This window comes from Salmo trutta, chromosome 33 (assembly GCF_901001165.1).
Source record: "Salmo trutta chromosome 33, fSalTru1.1, whole genome shotgun sequence".
Classification (NCBI taxonomy): Eukaryota; Metazoa; Chordata; class Actinopteri; order Salmoniformes; family Salmonidae; genus Salmo; species Salmo trutta.
The window spans coordinates 8743410-8761895 of record NC_042989.1 but is presented as its reverse complement, the minus strand read 5'-3'; the positions used below and the strand labels follow the sequence as shown (position 1 = coordinate 8761895).

Genomic DNA, 18486 nt, shown 5'->3' with positions numbered 1-18486 from the left:
GAAGGACACAATTATTATTTAAATAAAACAATTATTATTTATAACCTTGACTATATTTCCTATTAATTTTGCAACTCATTTCATGTATGTTTTCATGGAAAACAAGGACATTTCTAAGTGACCCCAAACTTTTTTATTCTATTTTACCAGGTAAGTTGACTAAGAACACATTCTCATTTACAGCAACGACCTGGGGAATAGTTACAGGGGAGAGGAGGGGGATGAATGAACCAATTGTAAGCTGGGGATGATTAGGTGACGGTATGAGGGACAGCTTGGGAATTTAGCCAGGACACCGGGGTTAACACCCCTACTCTTAGGATAAGTGCCATGGGATCTTCAATGACCTCAGAGAGTCACGACACCCGTTTAACATCCCATCTGAAAGACAGCACCCTACACAGGGCAATATCCCCAATCACTGCCCTGGGGTATTGGGATATTTTTTAGACCAGAGGAAAGAGTGCCTCCTGCTGGTCCTCCAACACAACTTCCAGCAGCATCTGGTCTCCCATCCAGGGACTGACCAGGACCAACCCTGCTTAGCTTCAGATGCAAGCCAGCAGTGGTATGCAGGGTGGTATGCTGCTGACTTTTGAATGGTAGTGTAGGATATTTAGATTGGGCATCATCATGGCTATTGAACTTGACATCTGACGTCTGTCATCATCCTAATAGCTTACTGAAGAGAAGAGTTTCCAAAACTGGTCCTTGTGACCTCCAACAATTCCACATAAAGTATTTGTTAAATTCCAACAAAATCACACCTAATTAGGGTGGCAGGTAGAATCTAATTTCTTCTTAAGTTAGTTCGTTATTATCTCATTCGTTCATTAACTCAAAGAGTTAATATTGATCAGTTATGGATTAAGTCATGCTGTTGTTGGTGTGACTGACTGTAAATACCTTGGAGGATTTGGTGTGATCCAGGTACCAGAACTTGACGTGCCTGTTCCCTGCCGTGACAAAGTAGGAGCTGTCGTCTGAGAAGGACACGGCCGTCACTTTACTGGAGACTTTGTTGGCTGCCACCACAATGTTTTTCTGAGACGGAGAAAAAAATAGCACAGAACAAGGACTGTAGATCGACATTAGATAAATCATTTATTTTCCTCAGAGAAGAAGTGAGGAAAGGTGTTCAGTATAAAACATCGAACAGCAGTTTAAAAACCGCACCATCTGGCTATATGTATATTAATGTATTTGGAGAGTCGTCGTCGATGGCCTATTTTTCCAAAGGATCAATGGGCCTAAGTAGCTAATGTATTTTTTTACTCATCCAAAATGTATTCATTCCAATGGAGACATTTGAAGACCTAATATGACCCAATGAAGTCCAAATAAGGGAGTAGCTGGCTACCTTCCAGGCCCAGACGTTGACGATCATGTCGTGCTGGTATCCCACGCTGACGATGTACTTGCTGTTAGGGCTGAAGGCCACGCAGGAGATGCCGTACTTATGCTCCTGTAGCTCGGCCACCTGGGTCCGCTCTGTAACGTCCCACACCCGCACAGCAGGCATGTGCCCACTCTGGAAGGAGAGAGAGGGAGGAGGAAAGGAAGAAATAGGGGTGAGTGAAAGAAAGAATGATAAATCATGCACAAAAATATTCAACTTCTTTTCACTCTAGTCTACTCCATGCATCACACCCACACACGTTCATCTTATCTTCATTTATTTCCCGTTTATTTATCCAGGCAAATGGATTAAGAACTCATTCTTATAATGACGACCTGACAGGTTTGTATCCACAAGGTGATGTAGCCTCAGTCCGAATCCCTGGATCATGCGGATGTTGTCTGAGGACAGAAGTCTCTAGTCTCCACTAAGCTTTTCAATGTACCCTGTAACTGCGTCCCAATCGGGTAATGATTTGTCTTATGCAACTCAAGGATAGAACAAAAGATCAAGTGGAGGGAATTTAAAGAGGACAGGCGAGGGAGGCTTAAGCCAGGAAATTCATTCTAATGCATCTCTAGTACTGTCTGTTTTCCCCTCTGCAGGCAGAGGCTTTGCCTGCATCATTCTTATACTGGGTATGGAAATAGTTATTGTATTAGCAACATGATAAGGCATATATATTTCAGATACAGGTATGTGTAGTGTTTGTTGGTACCTTTAAACAGGTCAACATTCAGAAGGCCACAGGGCCAGATGGATTACCAGGACGTGTACTCCGAGCATGCGCTGACCAACTGGCAAGTGTCTTCCCTGACATTTTCAACCTGTCCCTGACCATGTCTCTAATACCAACATGTTTCAATCTGACCACCATAGTCCGTGTGCCCAAGAACACCAAGGTAACCTGCCTAAATGCCTACCAACTCGTAGCACTCACGTCTGTAGCCATGAAGTGCTTTGAAAGGCTGGTCATGGCTCATGTCAACACCACTATCCCAGAAACCCTAGACCCACTCCAATTTGCATCATCCACAGATGATGCAATCTCTATTGCACTCCACACTCCCCATTCCCACCTGGACAAAAGGAACACCTACGTGAGAATGCTATTCATTGACTACAGCTCAGTGTTCAACAACATAGTGCCCTCAAAGCTCATCACTAAGCTAAGGACCCTGGGACTAAACACCTCCCTCTGCAACTGGGTCCTAGACTTCCTGACAGGCCGCCCCCAGGTGGTAAAGGTAGGTAACAACACATCTGCCGCGCTGATCCTCAACACGGGGGCCCCTCAGTGGTGCTTGCTCAGTCCCCTCCTATACTCCCTGTTCACCCATGACTGCATGGCCAAGTACAACTCCCACACCAGTTAAGTTTGCCGACGACACAACAGTGGTAGGCCTGATCACAGACAACGATGAGACAGCCTATAGGGAGGAGGTCAGAGACCTGGCAGTGTGGTGCCAGGATAACAAACTCTCCCCCAATGTGAGCAAGACAATCTCCCCCCACCCCCATTTTTTAGCTACTGCTACTCTCTGTTCATTATCTATTCATAGTCACTTTACCTCTACTGTACCTACATGTACATAAACCCATAAAAAAATAAACGTCCCCTTTTCAGGACCCTGTCTCTCAAAGATAATTCATAAAAATCCAAATAACTTCACAGATCTTCATTGTAAAGGGTTTAAACACTGTTTCCCATGCTTGTTCAATGAACCACAAACAATTAATGAACATGCACCTGTGGAGTGGTCGATAAGACACTAACAGCTTACAGACGGTAGGCAATTAAGGTCACAGTTATGAAAACTTAGGACACTAAAGAGGCCTTTCTACTGACTCTGAAAAACACCAAAAGAAAGATGTCCAGGGTCCCTGCTCATCTGTGTGAACAAGCCTTAGGCATGCTACAAGGAGGCATGAGGACTGCAGATGTGGCCAGGGCAATAAATTGCAATGTCCGTACTGTAAGACGCCTAAGACAGCGCTACAGGGAGATAGGACGGACAGCTGATCGTCCTCGCAGTGGCAGACCATGTGTAACAACACCTGCACAGGATCGGTACATCCGAACATCACACCTGCGGGACAGGTACAGGATGGCAACAACAACTGCCAGAGTTACAGCAGGAACGCACAATCCCTCCATCAGTGCTCAGACTGTCCGCAATAGGCTGAGAGAGGCTGGACTGAGGGCTTGTAGGCCTGTTGTAAGGCAGGTCCTCATCAGACATCACAGACAAGAACATCGCCTATGGGCACAAACCCACTGTCTCTGGACCAGACAGGACTGGCAAAAAGTGCTCTTCACTGACGAGTCGCGGTTTTGTCTCACCAGGAGTGATGGTCGGATTCGTGTTTATCGTCGAAGAGCGTTACACTGAGGCCTATACTCTGGAGCGGGATTGATTTGGAGGTGGAGGGTTCGTCATGGTCTGGGGCGGTGTGTCACAGCATCATCGAACTGAGCTTGTTGTCATTGCAGGCAATCTCAACGCTGTGCGTTACAGGGAAGACATCCTCCTCCCTCATGTGGTACCCTTCCTGCAGGCTCGTCCTGACATGACCCTCCAGCATGACAATGCCACCAGCCATACTGCTCATTCTGTGTGTGATTTCCTGCAAGACAGGAATGTCAGTGTTCTGCCATGGCAAGCGAAGAGCCCGGATGTCAATCCCATTGAGCATGTCTGGGACCTGTTGGATCGGAGGGTGAGGGCTAGGGCCATTCCCTCCAGAAATGTCTGGGAACTTGCAGGTGCCTTGGTGGAAGAGTGGGGTAACATCTCACAGCAAGAACTGGCAAATCTGGTGCAGTCCATGAGGACGAGATGCACTGCAGTACTTAATGCAGCTGGTGGCCACACCAGATACTGACTGTTACTTTGATTTTGACCCCCTCTTTGTACAGGAACACATTAATCCATTTCTGTTAGTCACATGTCTGTGGAACTTGTTCAGTTTATGTCTCAGTTGTTGAATCTTGTTATGTTCATACAAATATTTACACATGTTAAGTTTGCCGAAAATAAATGCAGTTTACAGTGAGAGGACGTTTCTTTTTTGGCTGAGTTTATTGCCTCAATTACCTCGACTAACACATTGACTCCGTACTGGTACACCCTGTATATAGCCTCGCTACTGTTATTTTATGGTTGCTCTTTAATTATTTTTTATTTATATATTTTTTACTTCAGTTTATTTTTGTCAATACTTTCTTAACACTTTTTTTTTAAACTGCCTTGTTGGTTAAGGGCTTGTATAAGTAAGCATTTCACTGTAAGGTCTACACCTATTGTATTTGGCGCTTGCAAATTATTTTTACATTTTTTACATTTTGTTGAAATAAATCTCATAGACTACAGTAGCAGCTAGGTAGAGTAAACCCATGGTTAGGGATGTTGGACAAAAGGAATTTGCTTTTGGTGCACTTCTTTAGAAAATAACACAATCAGGACAGCTGATGACGTCTAGCTCTTTTAAAGACAGAACAGAAGCAGACTGTGTGGACAGGGGGACCTCCCTTTGAGTGCATACATAGGGCAGCAGCAGCTTGCAGCATGGCCAGCTAGCTACACCACAGAGGACAGACAGGCAGGGCACCAGCACGCACTCTGTGCCTTCTGCTACATCCCTGGAAGTCTCCATCTCTCCGTCTGTCTCTTCCCCCCTTCTCTCTCTCTCTCCTCCCTCCCTCTCTCGCTCTCTCTCCTTCAGACAGCCAACCGAGTCAGTCTGCCACCCTGCCCCCTCCTGCTGCCATGGCAACCCTGCGGCAGCACACACACATTCACTTTCACACACACTTGTCTGGCTAATAAGCTCTTAGTAGATGGGAGAGGATTAGACTAGCACGCACAAACGCGAGCCCATACACACACAGACACACAGACACACACAGGTGCAGTATACAACAATCTGTGGGTATGTTCTGCAGCATTCACAGCTATAGAAGCACTCCTTTGTAGATGATGTGGCACAGACAGTGTTCCATTTATGAACTCTGGGGTTGTACACTGGTATGATAGCTTTGCCATGCACTGGCAGTGGAGCGGGAAACAGTCAGCTCTTTTCGAGAAAGTTGCAGTCCATTTTATCATATCATCACAGCATGCAAAAACACAATGAGAAGACACTCACCTCTCCTGTGACCACATATTTGCCATCAGGGGAAAATGACAGAGTGGTGATGGTTTTCCTGTGAAGAAGAGAGACAGGAGGGAGGAGAGGAAACATTTTATTACTGTTGGAGAGAAAATAAGTATGAATGCATCCTGGTCTCAAGGGGGTTTTCCGCTTGGGATGTACTCTATGACAATGGCATACTTATACTCACCACAATCAATAAATACATCAATCTGATGATTATTATTATCATACACTAGAGTAGAGTAGAGCTTAGAGCCAGGCTGCTTCACTTCTAACGTTCTGTAGTAGTTGGCTCAATGGCATGTGACTGGGAGTCGATTAGCTGGTTAAAAGGTACGATTTCAGGGTGTTTCTTTAACTGTTGAAGCACTTATCCAGTCCAGTACTCGTACACAGATATGTTGTCTGCATCTCAAATGGCACCCTATTCCCTATGTAGTGCAGTCATTTTTTTTTAAAGAAATTGTGCACTATATAGGGATTAGCAGTGGTGTAAAGTACTAAAGTAAAAATACTTTAAAGTACTACTTAAGTCGTTTTTTGGGGTATCTGTACTTTACTTTACTATTAATATTTCTGACAACTTTTACTTTTAATTCACTACATTCCTAAAGAAAATGATGTACTTTTTACTCCATACATTTTCCCTGACAGCCGAAAGTACTCGTTACATTTTGAATGTTTAGCAGGACAGGAAAATGGTCCATTCACACACTTATCAAGAGAACATCCCTGGTCATCCCTACTGCCTCTGATCTGGTGGACTCACTAAACACACTTGCTTTGTTTGTAAATGATGTCGGAGTGTTGGAGTGTCCCCCTGGCTATCTGTAAATGTAAAAAACAAGAAAATTGTGCAGTCTGGTTTGCTTAATATAAGGAATTTGAAATGATTTATACTTTGATACTTAAGTATATTTTAGCAATTCCATTTACTTTTGATACTTAAGTATATTTAAAACCAAATACTTTTAGACTTTGACTCAAGTAGTATTTTACTGGGTGAATTTCACTTTTACTTGAGTCATTTTATATTAAGGTATCTTTACTTTTACTAAAGTATAAGAATTGGGTACTTTTTCCACCACTGGGGAATAGGGTGCAATTTGTGACGCTCAATTTGTTCCTTTGCTAAACTGTCGTAAAAACGTTTGAGGCCTAGCCAAGCAGCTTTTATCTTATCAAATGCTGTACTAAGCAAATGCACACATGGCATTATTACTATACTGTAATCTAATCATGGCACAGAAACAATTAGTTTGTAGAGTGATGAGCTGTAGAAGTAGGGTGACGAGGGTATAAAGGTTAAAATATTAGCCTCCAGCCAGGAGAGCATAATGAAACAAACCCTTCTGGGTATATTACGGTTAGAATGGTTAGAATGGATGGATGGAGCCAGCTACTCAGTCACACTGACGTGACCACATCTACTTTTGCTTTTCCCCACACATGAAAGGGGTTGGCAGAGGCTTTGAAGCCGTGGTGCTCCTTTGGTCGTGGCTGACTGTGTCTGTCCAGTGCTCTCAGTCTTCAGTCCTTACATAAGCCATGTTGTGTTTGACAAGTCACTCCAGGTTAGTTCCCTGCCTCGCATTGACTCCAGATGGGCTGTATTTATAGGGCCTAATAACAGGTCATCTACATGATGACTCTAAGCCACATATATGCACCAAATCCAGAGACACTAGCGTCATGGCAGGGCTGTTACAATCCTCAGTGTTGCAGTTTTGTTTTTGTATGTATGCTATGTATGAGGACGAACCCTTAAGCCTAAGTGACAGTGGCTAGCTGTCTGGATCCATCCATTCCCCTAGTGTGCCTGGCCTGCCTGGGGGTGACTGACTGAACAGGAGGCAGCAGCCATACAGTATGACAACGGATCCTCACCTGGAGCTGTTGAGGATGTGATGCTGTTTGTTCTTCTTGGGGTTCAGCAGCACCACCACACATCTGTAGGGAAGAAGCAGGGGAGAGGAGAATAGAGGTTAGACTACCAAATAAATAAAATGAAAGTTTATTGGTTTATTGGTGTACTCAGATTTGGAGATGTTATCGCAGGTGCAGTGATATATAGCAACACAATAACAATAAACACACAATTCAAAAAGTAAAAATATAAAAAATAAATCAGAATCGGCAATGTCAGAGTCTGGAATGAAGGTCAGAGTACCAGGCGGTAGCTGGATAGAGACAGAGTCTAAGGTGCCAGGCAGAGTACTGGGCAGTGGCTGGCTAGTGATGGCTGTTCAACAGTGTGAGGGCCATGCCAAATTTCTTCAGCCTCCTGAGGTTGAAGGTGCTGTTGCGCCTTCTTCACCACGGTGTCAGTGTGGTGGGACCATTTCAGGTCCTTGGTGATGTGCACGGCAAGGAACTTGAAGCTTTTAACCCTCTTCACTGCGACCCCTTCAATGTGGATGGGACGTGCTCCCTCTGCTGTCTCCTGTAGTCCACGATCATCTCCTTTGTTTTGTTGACGTAGAGGGAGAGGTTTTGTCCTCGGCACCACTCTGCCAGGGTACTTAGCCTACAGGGAGGAGGTTGTCTCTCTCGTTGTTGTTGATCAGGCCTACCACTGTTGGAGTTGTGCGTAGCCACGCAGTCATCGGTGAACAGGGAGTACAGGATGGGGCTGAGCACACACCCCTGGGGGGCCCCCCGTGTTGAGGATAAGCATGGCTGAGGTGTTGTTGCCTACCCTTCACCACTTGGACCCAGTTGCAAATTGAGCGGTTCAGTCCCAGGGCCCTGAGTCTTAATCACTTCGGCCATAGAGATCGAGAGCCAATAGTCCTCGTAAGCAGCGGGGGCCTCCGTCGGCGGCTCTGTGTTATTCTCCTCCAAGCGGTGCGAAAAAGGTGTTCAGCTTATCTGCGAGTGAGGCGTCGGTTTCAACGTCATGGCTGGTTTTCTCTTCACAATACGTGATTATCAGAAGTCCCTGCCACATGCGTCTCGTGTCCGAGCCGTTGAATTGCGACGACACTTTGTCGCTGTACGGTTGTTTCACCTCTTGGATCGCCTTACGGAGGTCATAGGCCTACTCAGGGGAATGACTACAACAATCAAGGCTCAGGAGTTTACTCCTAATTCATACCGCAAAGTCCTAGCTAAAAAGAAATGTTAACTAAGTAAAAAGAAAAGTTAGGTAAGCAGTGAACATCAATTAAGCTACAGTGGAGTGTGGAATGAGTCACCACAACAACATCAACAACACGATATTCCCATTTACCAAGCACCTAGCCAAGAATGAAAAATGAGCCGCACTAAAATAAAGTTACATAAATACTTAATACCCCTCTTTTGCAGTTTTTTCCGGTTAAATATCAGAGTAGCGTACGGCACGGTTACAAAGTCACTACGTGTGGGAGTAAGTGAATGCGTGAGCACTGAGCAGCATGACCAAGCAAAAACCATGTTGCCTTTTTAAGGTACTTCCATTTGTTGTTTCATCTCCCAGTGGGGTAACCCTCCTAAAAAGAGACTAAAAGAGAACGATGGCCTTTTATCCTATCACATGGCAACAGGGAAGATGAGAGGACACTCAGAGGACTTGTATATTGTCACTGACAACTTGTCAGGGCGAAGCACTGGGGTGATCATCAGAGCTGCTGGGAAAGCCTTTGAATTGAAGTGCTCCAGGTGTACAACGGATACAATCAAAGGCACTATGACATCATTGAGATTGTGCAGACAGAAAGAAATACAAAAGAAGCTGGTGCACCATGGGAAACTCTACAGTAGCCACACCATATTACTGTTTGCTAAGCTAGTAGCCTAACTACCACAGAGCAGCTGACAAAGATTGTCTTAGGGGGTTTGCAAGTAGGCCTACGTAAGACAACTGTAAACGCAAAATGTTTTTCTTCCAGAGTACTTTCACTGTAAAAAAGAAAATGCCATAAAAGGAGAAGGAAAGCTGTTGCAGAGTTAAAGGGACAATCCAATCAAAAATGTTTTATTTTCTTTTTCTATTAGTCCACTGTTGATATAGTCCCAAAATGTTTTGCATGTCAGCAGTCAAGTTTTCAAGATATTAGACTTTCAAGAAGCAAAGTGTCGCCGGCCACATCATCATGATGCAAAACGCATCAAGCACAGCTTTGAAAACACTGGCGGGTCTGTGTCAAGCAGATATTCCTACAACATTCCTCTCACTGCACACTAGCCAGATCTGAATCCGGGTAAGTTGTGGAATTACTTAAGGCAAGGGCTGATTTCAAAGTTTTACTGCTAACCTACAAAGCATTAAATGGGCTTGCTCCTACCTATCTGTCCGATTTGGTCCTGCCGTACATACCTACACGTACGCTACGGTTACAAGACGCAGGCCTCCTTACTGTCCCTAGAATTTCTAAGCAAAAGGCTGGAGGCAAGGCTTTCTCCTATAGAGCTCCATTTATGGAATGATCTGCCTATCCATGTGAGAGACGCAGACTCGGTTTTTATTGAAGGCTCATCTCTTCAGTAGGTCCTATGATTGAGTGTAGTCTGGCCCAGGAGTGTGAAGGTGAACGGAAAGGCACTGGAGCAACCAACCGCCCTTGCTGTCTCTGCCTGGCCGGTTCCCCTCTCTCCACTGGGATTCTCTGCCTCTAACCCTATTACGGGGGCTGAGTCACTGGCTTACTGGTGCTCTTCCATGCCGTCCCTAGGAGGGGTGCATCACTTGAGTGGGTTGAGTCACTGACGTGATCTTCCTATCCGGGTTGGCGTCCCCCCTTGGGTTGTGCCGTGGTGGAGATCTTTGTGGGCTATACTCGGCCTTGTCTCAGGATGGTATGTTGGTGGTTGAAGATATCCCTCTAGTGGTGTGGGGGCTGTGCTTTGACAAAGCATGTGGGGTTATATCCTGCCTGTTTGGCCCTGTCTGGGGGTATCGTCAGACGGGGCCACAGTGTCTCCTGACCCCTCCTGTCTCAGCCTCCAGTATTTATGCTGCAGTAGTTTGTGTCGGGGGGCTAGTGTCAGTCTGTTATATCTGGAGTATTTTGCCTGTCTTATCCAGTGTCCTGTGTGAGTTTAAGTATTCTCTCTCTAATTCTCTCTCTCTTTCTCTCCTTCTTTCTTTCTCTCTCTCCCCCTGAGTACTAGGACCATGCCTCAGCACTACCTGGCCTGATGACTACTTGCTGTCCCCAGGCCACCTGGCCGTGCTGCTGCTCCAGTTTCAACTGTTCTGCCTGCGGTTATGGAACCCTGACCTGTTCACCAGACGTGCTACCTGTCCCAGACCTGCTGTTTTCAACTCTCTAGAGACAGCAGGAGCGGTAGAGATACTCTGAATGATCGGCTATGAAAAGCCAACTGACAACTGACACTCCTGAGGTGCTGACCTGTTGCACCCTCGATAACCACTGTGATTATTATTATTTGACCCTGCTGGTCATCTACGAACATTTGAACATCTTGGCCATGTTCTGTTATAATTTCCATTGCTTGCTGTTTGGGGTTTTAGGCTGGGTTTCTGTACAGCAATTTGTGACATCAGCTGATGTAAGAAGGGCTTTATAAATACATTTCATTGATTTGATTGACTTATCTTTTGTCATTCTAAAGTTTCTCAATTAAATGGGAATTGTGTAGCGATTATCATTCAGCAAGGGATTGGGAATATTTTCCACTTGCTAAAACTCATCACTCACAATGCATTTTGCATCATCATGATGATGTGACCGGTGACACTTATTTGAAAGTCTAATGTCTTGAAAACTTGACTGCTGACATGCAAAACATTTTGGGACTGTATCAATAGTGGACGAATGAAAATAATACCAAAATATAGTTTTTGAGTGGATTTTCCCTTTAATTGGAGTCTCCAAACGTGCTGTACTGTGCTGAGGCATGGTCCTACAGACATGCCAAAAGTTACCTCACCTCAGTCCACTCCTAAAGAAAGAGTCTCCAAAGAATCAAACTGGGCACTGTGACTGAAACCCGATACACAGCATGTGTGATGCTTAATAAAGTAAAGCTCCTCCGTCCTTTGCCCCTCAGTGAACTGTCTCCTACTGAGAGAGAGGGCCAGAGAGAGGGAGGGAGCCAGGGAGGGTGGGAGGGGACAGCTCATGGCAGACAACAATCGTGGCAGACTTGGTCTACCCTGGCACAGCTCAACCCAGGGCAACTCACATTCCCTCAGATACATACACAGGTACCAAGATGGCGCCGACAGAGATAGTCGCCTCACTTTGAGTCCTTAGGAAACTATGCAGTATTTTGTTTTTTTATGTATTAATTCTTACATTGTTAGCCCAGGAAATCTGAAGTGTTATTACATATAGCCGGGAAGAACTATTGGATATAAGAGCAACGTCAACTTACCAACATTACGACCAGGAATACGACTTTCCCGAAGCAGATCCTTTGTTCGGACCACCACCCAGGACATTGGATCTAATCCCAGAGGCCAACCCAAAACAACGTCGCCATAGGAGAGGTAGACGGAGTGGCCTCCTGGTCAGACTTCAAAGGCGTGCACACCACACACCGCTTCCGAGTATTTTACCCGCCAATGTCCAATCTCTAGAACCAAAGGTCGACGAAATTAGGACAAGGATTGCCTTCCAGAGAGACTTCAGAGATTGTAACATTCTCTGTTTCACGGAAACATGGCTCTCTCGGGATATGATGTCGGAGTGGGTACAGCCACGACAGAAACAAACATCTCTCTGGTAAGAAGAAGGGCTGCGGTGTTTGCTTCATGATTAACTACTCATGATGTAATCATAACAACATACAGGAACTAAAGTCCTTCTGTTCACCTGACCTAGAATTCCTTACAATCAAATGCCAACCACATTATCTCCCAAGAGAATTCTCTTCGATTATAGTCACAGCCGTGTATATTCCCCCCAAGCAGATACCTTGACGGCCCTCAAGGAACTTCACTGAACTCCATGTAAACTCGAAACCATATTGAGGACGCATTTATTGTAGCTGGGGATTTTAACAAAGCTAATTTGAGAACAAGGCTACCTAAATTCTATCAGCACATTGACTTTAGCAATCACGCGGGCAATACACTGGAACACTGCTACTCTAACTTCCGCGATGCATACAAGGCCCTCCCCCGCCCTCCCTTCGGCAAATCTGACCACGACTCCATTTTACTCCTACAGGCAGAAACTCAAACAGGATGTACCCGTGACTAGAACCATTCAACGCTGGTCTGACCAATCAGAATCCACGCTGCAAGATTGTTTTGATCACGCGGACTGGGAAATGTTCCGCGAAGCCTCAGAGAAAAACATTGATTTATACAATGACTCGGTGAGTGAGTTTATAAGGAAGTGCATTGGAGATGTTGTACCCACTGTGACTATTAGAACGTACCCTAACCAGAAACAGTGGATAGATGGCGACATTCACGCAAAACTGAACGCACGAACCACCGCATTCAACCCTGGAAAGATGTCTGGGAATATGGCTGAATATAAACAGTGTAGTTATTCCCTCTGCAAGGCAATCAAAGAAGTGAAATGTCGGTATAGGGACAAAGTGGAGTTGCAATTCAATGGCTCAGACACGAGACGTATGTGGCAGGGTCTACAGGCAATTACGGATTACAAAAAAAAAACAGCCATGTCATGGACACCAACGTCTTGCTTCCAGACAAACCAAACACCTTCTTTGCCCGCTATGAGGATAATACAGTGCCACTGAAGCGGCCTGCTACCAAGGACTGCTGGCCCCTGCTATCCTTCTCTGTGGCCGACGTGATTAAGACATTTAAACGTGTTAACCCTCGCAAGGCTGCTGGCCCAGACGGCATCCCTAGCCACGTCCTCAGAGCATGCATAGACCAGCTGGATGTTGTCTTTACGGACATATTCAATCGCTCCCTATCCCAGTCTGCTGTCCCCACATGCTCCAAGATGGCCACCATTTTTCCTGTTTCCAAGAAGGCAAAGATAACTGAACCTAATGACTATCCCCACGTAGCACTTAATTCTTTCATCATGGTGCTTTGAGAGACTAGTCAAGGATCATATCACCTCCCCCTTACCTGCCAACCTAGACCCAACAGGTCCAGAGACGATGCAATCGCCATCACACTGCCATATCCAATCTGGACAAGAGGAATACCTATGTAAGAATGCGGTTCATGACTAACACCATAGTACCCTTCAAGCTCATCATTAAGCTTGAGGCCCTGGGTCTCAACCCCGCCCTGTACAATTGGGTCTCGGACTTTAACGGGCCACCCCCAGGTGGTGAAGGTAGGAAACAACACCTCCACTTCGCTGATCCTCAACACTGGGGCCCCACAAGGATGCGTGCTCAGCCCCCTCTTGTACTCCCTGTTCAACCATGACTGCGTGGTCATGCACGCCTCCAACTCAATCATCAAGTTTGCAGACGACACAACAGTAGTAGGCTTGATTACCAACAACGACGAGACAGCCTACAGGGAGGAGGTGAGGGCTCTCGGAATGTTGTGTCAGGAAAACAACTTCTCACTCAACGTCAACAAAACAAAGGAGATGATCGCGGACTTCAGGAAACAGCAGAGAGAGCAACCCCTATCCACATCGACGGGACAGTAGTGGAGAAGGTGGAAAGATCAAGGACAAACTGAAATGGTCCACCCACACAGACAATGCAGTGAAGAAGGCGCAACAGCGCCTCTTCAACCTCAGGAGGCTGAACAAATTTAGCTTGTCACCTAAAACTTTTACAGATGCACAATTGAGAGCACCCTGTCGGGCTGTATCACCGCCTGGTACGGCAACTGCACCGCTCTCAATCGAAAGGCTCTCCAGAGGGTGGTGCGGTCTGCACAACACATCACCGGGAGCAAACTACTGCCCTCCAGGACACCTATAGCACCGGATGTCACAGGAAGGCCAAATAGATTATCAGGGACAACAACCACCACTGCCGCTACCATCCAGAAGGCGAGGTCAGTACAAGTGCATAAAAGCTGGGACCGAGAGACTGAAAAACAGCTCCTGTCTTGAGGCCATCAGACTGTTAAACAGCCATCACTGACAAAGATAGGCTGCTGCCTACATATAGACTCAAATCATTGGCCACTTTAATAAATGGATCACTAGTCCCTTTAAATAATCTGAGTAAAAATTCCCTGTTTTAGGTCAGATAGGATCACCACTTTATTTTAAGAATGTGAAATGTCTGAATAATAGTAGAGAGAATGATTTATTTCAGCTTTTATTTCTTTCATCACATTCCCAGTGGGTCAGAAGTTTACATACACTCAATTTGGTAGCATTGCCTTTAAATTGTTTAACTTGGGTCAAACGTTTCAGGTAGCCCTCCACAAGCTTCCCACAATAAATTGGGTGAAATTTGGCCCATTCCTCCTGACAGAGCTGGTGTAACTGAGTCAAGTTTGTAGGCCTCCCTGCTCGCACACGCTTTTTCAGTTCTGCCCACAAATGTTCTATGGGATTGAGGTCAGGGCTTTGTAATGGCCACTCCAATACCTTGACTTTGTTGTCCTTAAGCCATTTTGCCACAATCTATTTTGTGAAGTGCACCAGTCCCTCCTGCAGCAAAGCACCCCCACAACATGATGCTGCCACCCCCGTGCTTCACGGTTGAGATGGTGTTCTTCGGCTTGAAAGCCTCCCCCTTTTCCTCCAAACATAACAATGGTCATTATGGCCAAACAGTTCTATTTTTGTTTCATCAGACCAGAGGACATTTCTCCAAAAAGTACGATCTTTGTACCCATGTGCAGTTGCAAACCGTAGTCTGGCTTTTTTATGGCGGTTTTGGAGCAGTGGCTTCTTCCTTGTTGAGCGGCCTTTCAGGTTATGTCGATATAAGACTTGTTTTATTGTTGATATAGATACTTTTGTACCTGTTTCCTCCAGCATCTTCCTTTGCTGTTGTTCTGGGATTGATTTGCACTTTTCGCACCAAATTACGTTCATCTCTAGGAGACAGAACACATCTCCTTCCTGAGCGGTATGATGGCTGCGTGGTCCCATGGTACAGATGAACGTGGTACCTTCAGGCGTTTGGAAATTGCTCTCAAGGATGAACCAGAGTTGTGGAGGTCGTCAATAATTTTTCTGAGGTCTTGGCTGATTTCTTTTGATTTTCCCATGATGTCAAGCAAAGAGGCACTTAGTTTGAAGGTAGGCCTTGAAATCCATCCACAGGTACACCTCCAATTGACTGAAATGATGTCAATTAGCCTATCAGAAGCTTCTAAAGCCATGATATCATTTTCTGGAATTTTCCAAGCTGTTTAAAGGCACAGTCAACTTAGTGTATGTAAACTTCTGACCCACTGGAATTGTGATACAGTGAATTATAAGTGAAATAATCTGTCAGTAAACAATTGTTGGAAAAATTACTTGTGTCATGCACAAAGTAGATGTCCTAACTGACTTGCCAAAACTATAGTTCGTTAACAAGAAATGTGTGGAGTGGTGAAAAAACGAGTTTTAATGACTCCAACCTAAGTGTGTGTAAACTTCCGACTTCAACTGTAATGTATTTTAAACCATCTTTTCCCATCTTGCCTATGCCGCTCGGCCATCGCTCATCCATATATTTATAGGTACATATTCTTATTCCATCCCTTTAGATTTGTGTGTTTAAGGTAGTTGTTGTGGATTTGTTAGACTACTTGTTAGATATTACTGCACTGTCGGGAACTAGAAGCACAATCATTTCGCTACACTCGTATTAACATCTGCTAACCATGTGTATGTGACCAATAAAATTTGATATGAGGCTTTCCCTCCCCTGGTCCATGGCTGTGTGTGGAGCAGGAGGGGATTCTGCTTGCGGCCACATAGGTTGTATATAAATAATGGGAACGTTACAGTAAGTGGCCAGCAGCCAGCCAGCCAGCTCTCCTGCCTGGCACGGTGTAAAAATAAAACAACAGTGAGAGAGAACGGGAGAGAGAGAAAATTAGGTTGCATCCCAAATAGCACCCTATTCCCTTTGTAGGACACTACTTTTGACCAGAGCCCTTTAAAGTAGTGCACTATAATGTGGAGATTAGGGTGCTATTTGGGACACGACCTCTGTCGGTGGTTGATTACCTAGGCCCCCGGAGCGTGTTTTAGGCTGCCTGCTTGCTGGTGTCACATTCAGAGAGCAGCCAGAGGACTTGTGGGAAGACAGGACATGCAGGCCAGCTGGGCCAGAGGGGGGAGACCACACCACAGAAAAACTCCTGTCCGCTGTGCTGTCATCTCATTCAATAGGTAGAAAAGAAGCTGCACGTTGCTGAGTGAGTGCACTACGACGTCAACTCCTTCAATGCCTTGGCTGCCATCTGGTTTGTGCTTTAAAAGCCTATGTCAGCAGTAAAGGAATGCCTCATGGCTGTCTACTCTGTGGCATTACTTAAGCCAGAGCCACGGGGGTGGGAGGGGAATGATCTCATGTTTCAATGTCCCATTACTCATCTCACCACAAACACTCCATATACTTCTGCCTTCCACAGTTCCACTGGGGTTCACAAGGGAAGCGAGAAAGTGTGGAATATTGAGTCGTTTATCTAGCATATCTATCCATCTATCTAGGCCAATAATATCATTATTGGTTTGGAGAGTGTATTTATATAGAGAATGTGATGGGATTGACAAACACGGTTCAGATAAATGACCTTAGGAGGACGGCTGAGTAATAAAGGTGAGCTTCCTCTCTCAGGCAAAATAATCCTACACGTTCTCTTTCACACAGGGCAGTCTGCAGTACTAGGCTAGCACAAACTGTCGCCTGCTATCCTGTTTTGTCTATCCCAGACACTGCTGTTCCTCCTGTGTCTGCAAGCACAGTCAAATAAACACAGTTGGCTATTTATTAGCAAAGCCATGAATCAGAAATTCACAGTATCTCTTGAAGAATATGTGCTGCTCTCCCTCCCTTGCAAGCTGGAGTGCTTGGTAGACACAATTACATGACTACAGTAACATGACTACAATTAAGCTAAGCATTACGAAAGGTCTCATGCTTTCGTCAGACTAAGCATGTTTTCCCCAACTAGAAAAGAACACTACCCTGCCGACATTGGATGTATCCCAAATGGCACCCTATTCCCTATATAGAGCTCTGGTCAAAAGGAGTGCACTTTGTGCCCTGATCAATAGTTAAACACCATATAGGGTGCCATTTGGGACTACATTACCAGTCAAATGTTTGGACACACCTAATCATTCAAGGATTTTTCTGTATTTTTACTATTTTCTACCTTGTAGAATAATAGTGAAGACATCAAAACTATGAAATAACACATATGGAATCATGTAGTAACAAAAAATTATTTAACAAATCAAAATATATCTAATATATGCGATTCTTCAAAGTAGCCACCCTTTGCCTTCATGACAGCTTTGCACACTCTTGGCATTCTCTCAACCAGCTTTATGAGGTAGTCACCTGGAATGCATTTCAATTAACAGGTGTGCCTTGTTAAAAGTGGAATTTCTTTCCTCTTAATGCATTTGAGCCAATCAGTTGTGTTGTGACAAGGTAGGGGTGGTATCCAGCCTTATTTAGAAAAAGACCAAGTTCATATTATGGCAAGAACAGCTCAAATAAGCAAAGAGAAACAACAGTCCATCATTACAGACATGAAGGTCAGTCAACGCAAAACATTTCAAGAACTTTGAAAGTTTCTTCAAGTGCAGTTACAAAAACCACCAAGCGCTATGATGAAACTGGCTCTCATGAGGACCGCCACAGGAAAGGAAGACGCAGAGCTACCTCTGCTGCAGAGGATAAATTCATTAGAGTTACCAGACTCAGAAATTGCAGCCCAAACAAATGCTTCACAGAGTTCAAGTAACAGACACATCTCAACATCAACTGTCCAGAGGAGACCGCGGGAATAAGGCCTTCATGGTCGAATTGCTGCAAAGAAACCACTACTAAAAGGACACCAATAATAAGAAGAGACTTGCTTGGGCCAAAAAACATGAGCAATGGACATTAGA

At 45.0% G+C, this 18486-nt stretch overlaps 1 protein-coding gene across 1 annotated transcript in view; it reads right to left on the bottom strand.

The window, feature by feature from the left end:
• The window catches only part of LOC115172063 (mitogen-activated protein kinase-binding protein 1), a 71414-nt gene that overhangs the window by 32032 nt on the left and 20896 nt on the right, over positions 1-18486 (bottom strand). The window contains exons 3-6 of the mRNA XM_029729258.1: positions 7445-7507; positions 5549-5606; positions 1361-1531; positions 907-1044 (exon numbers count right to left, since the gene is read on the bottom strand). Of these exons, the coding sequence (XP_029585118.1) occupies positions 907-1044; positions 1361-1531; positions 5549-5606; positions 7445-7507 (430 nt within the window). The remainder of the gene's footprint in view (positions 1-906; positions 1045-1360; positions 1532-5548; positions 5607-7444; positions 7508-18486) is intronic.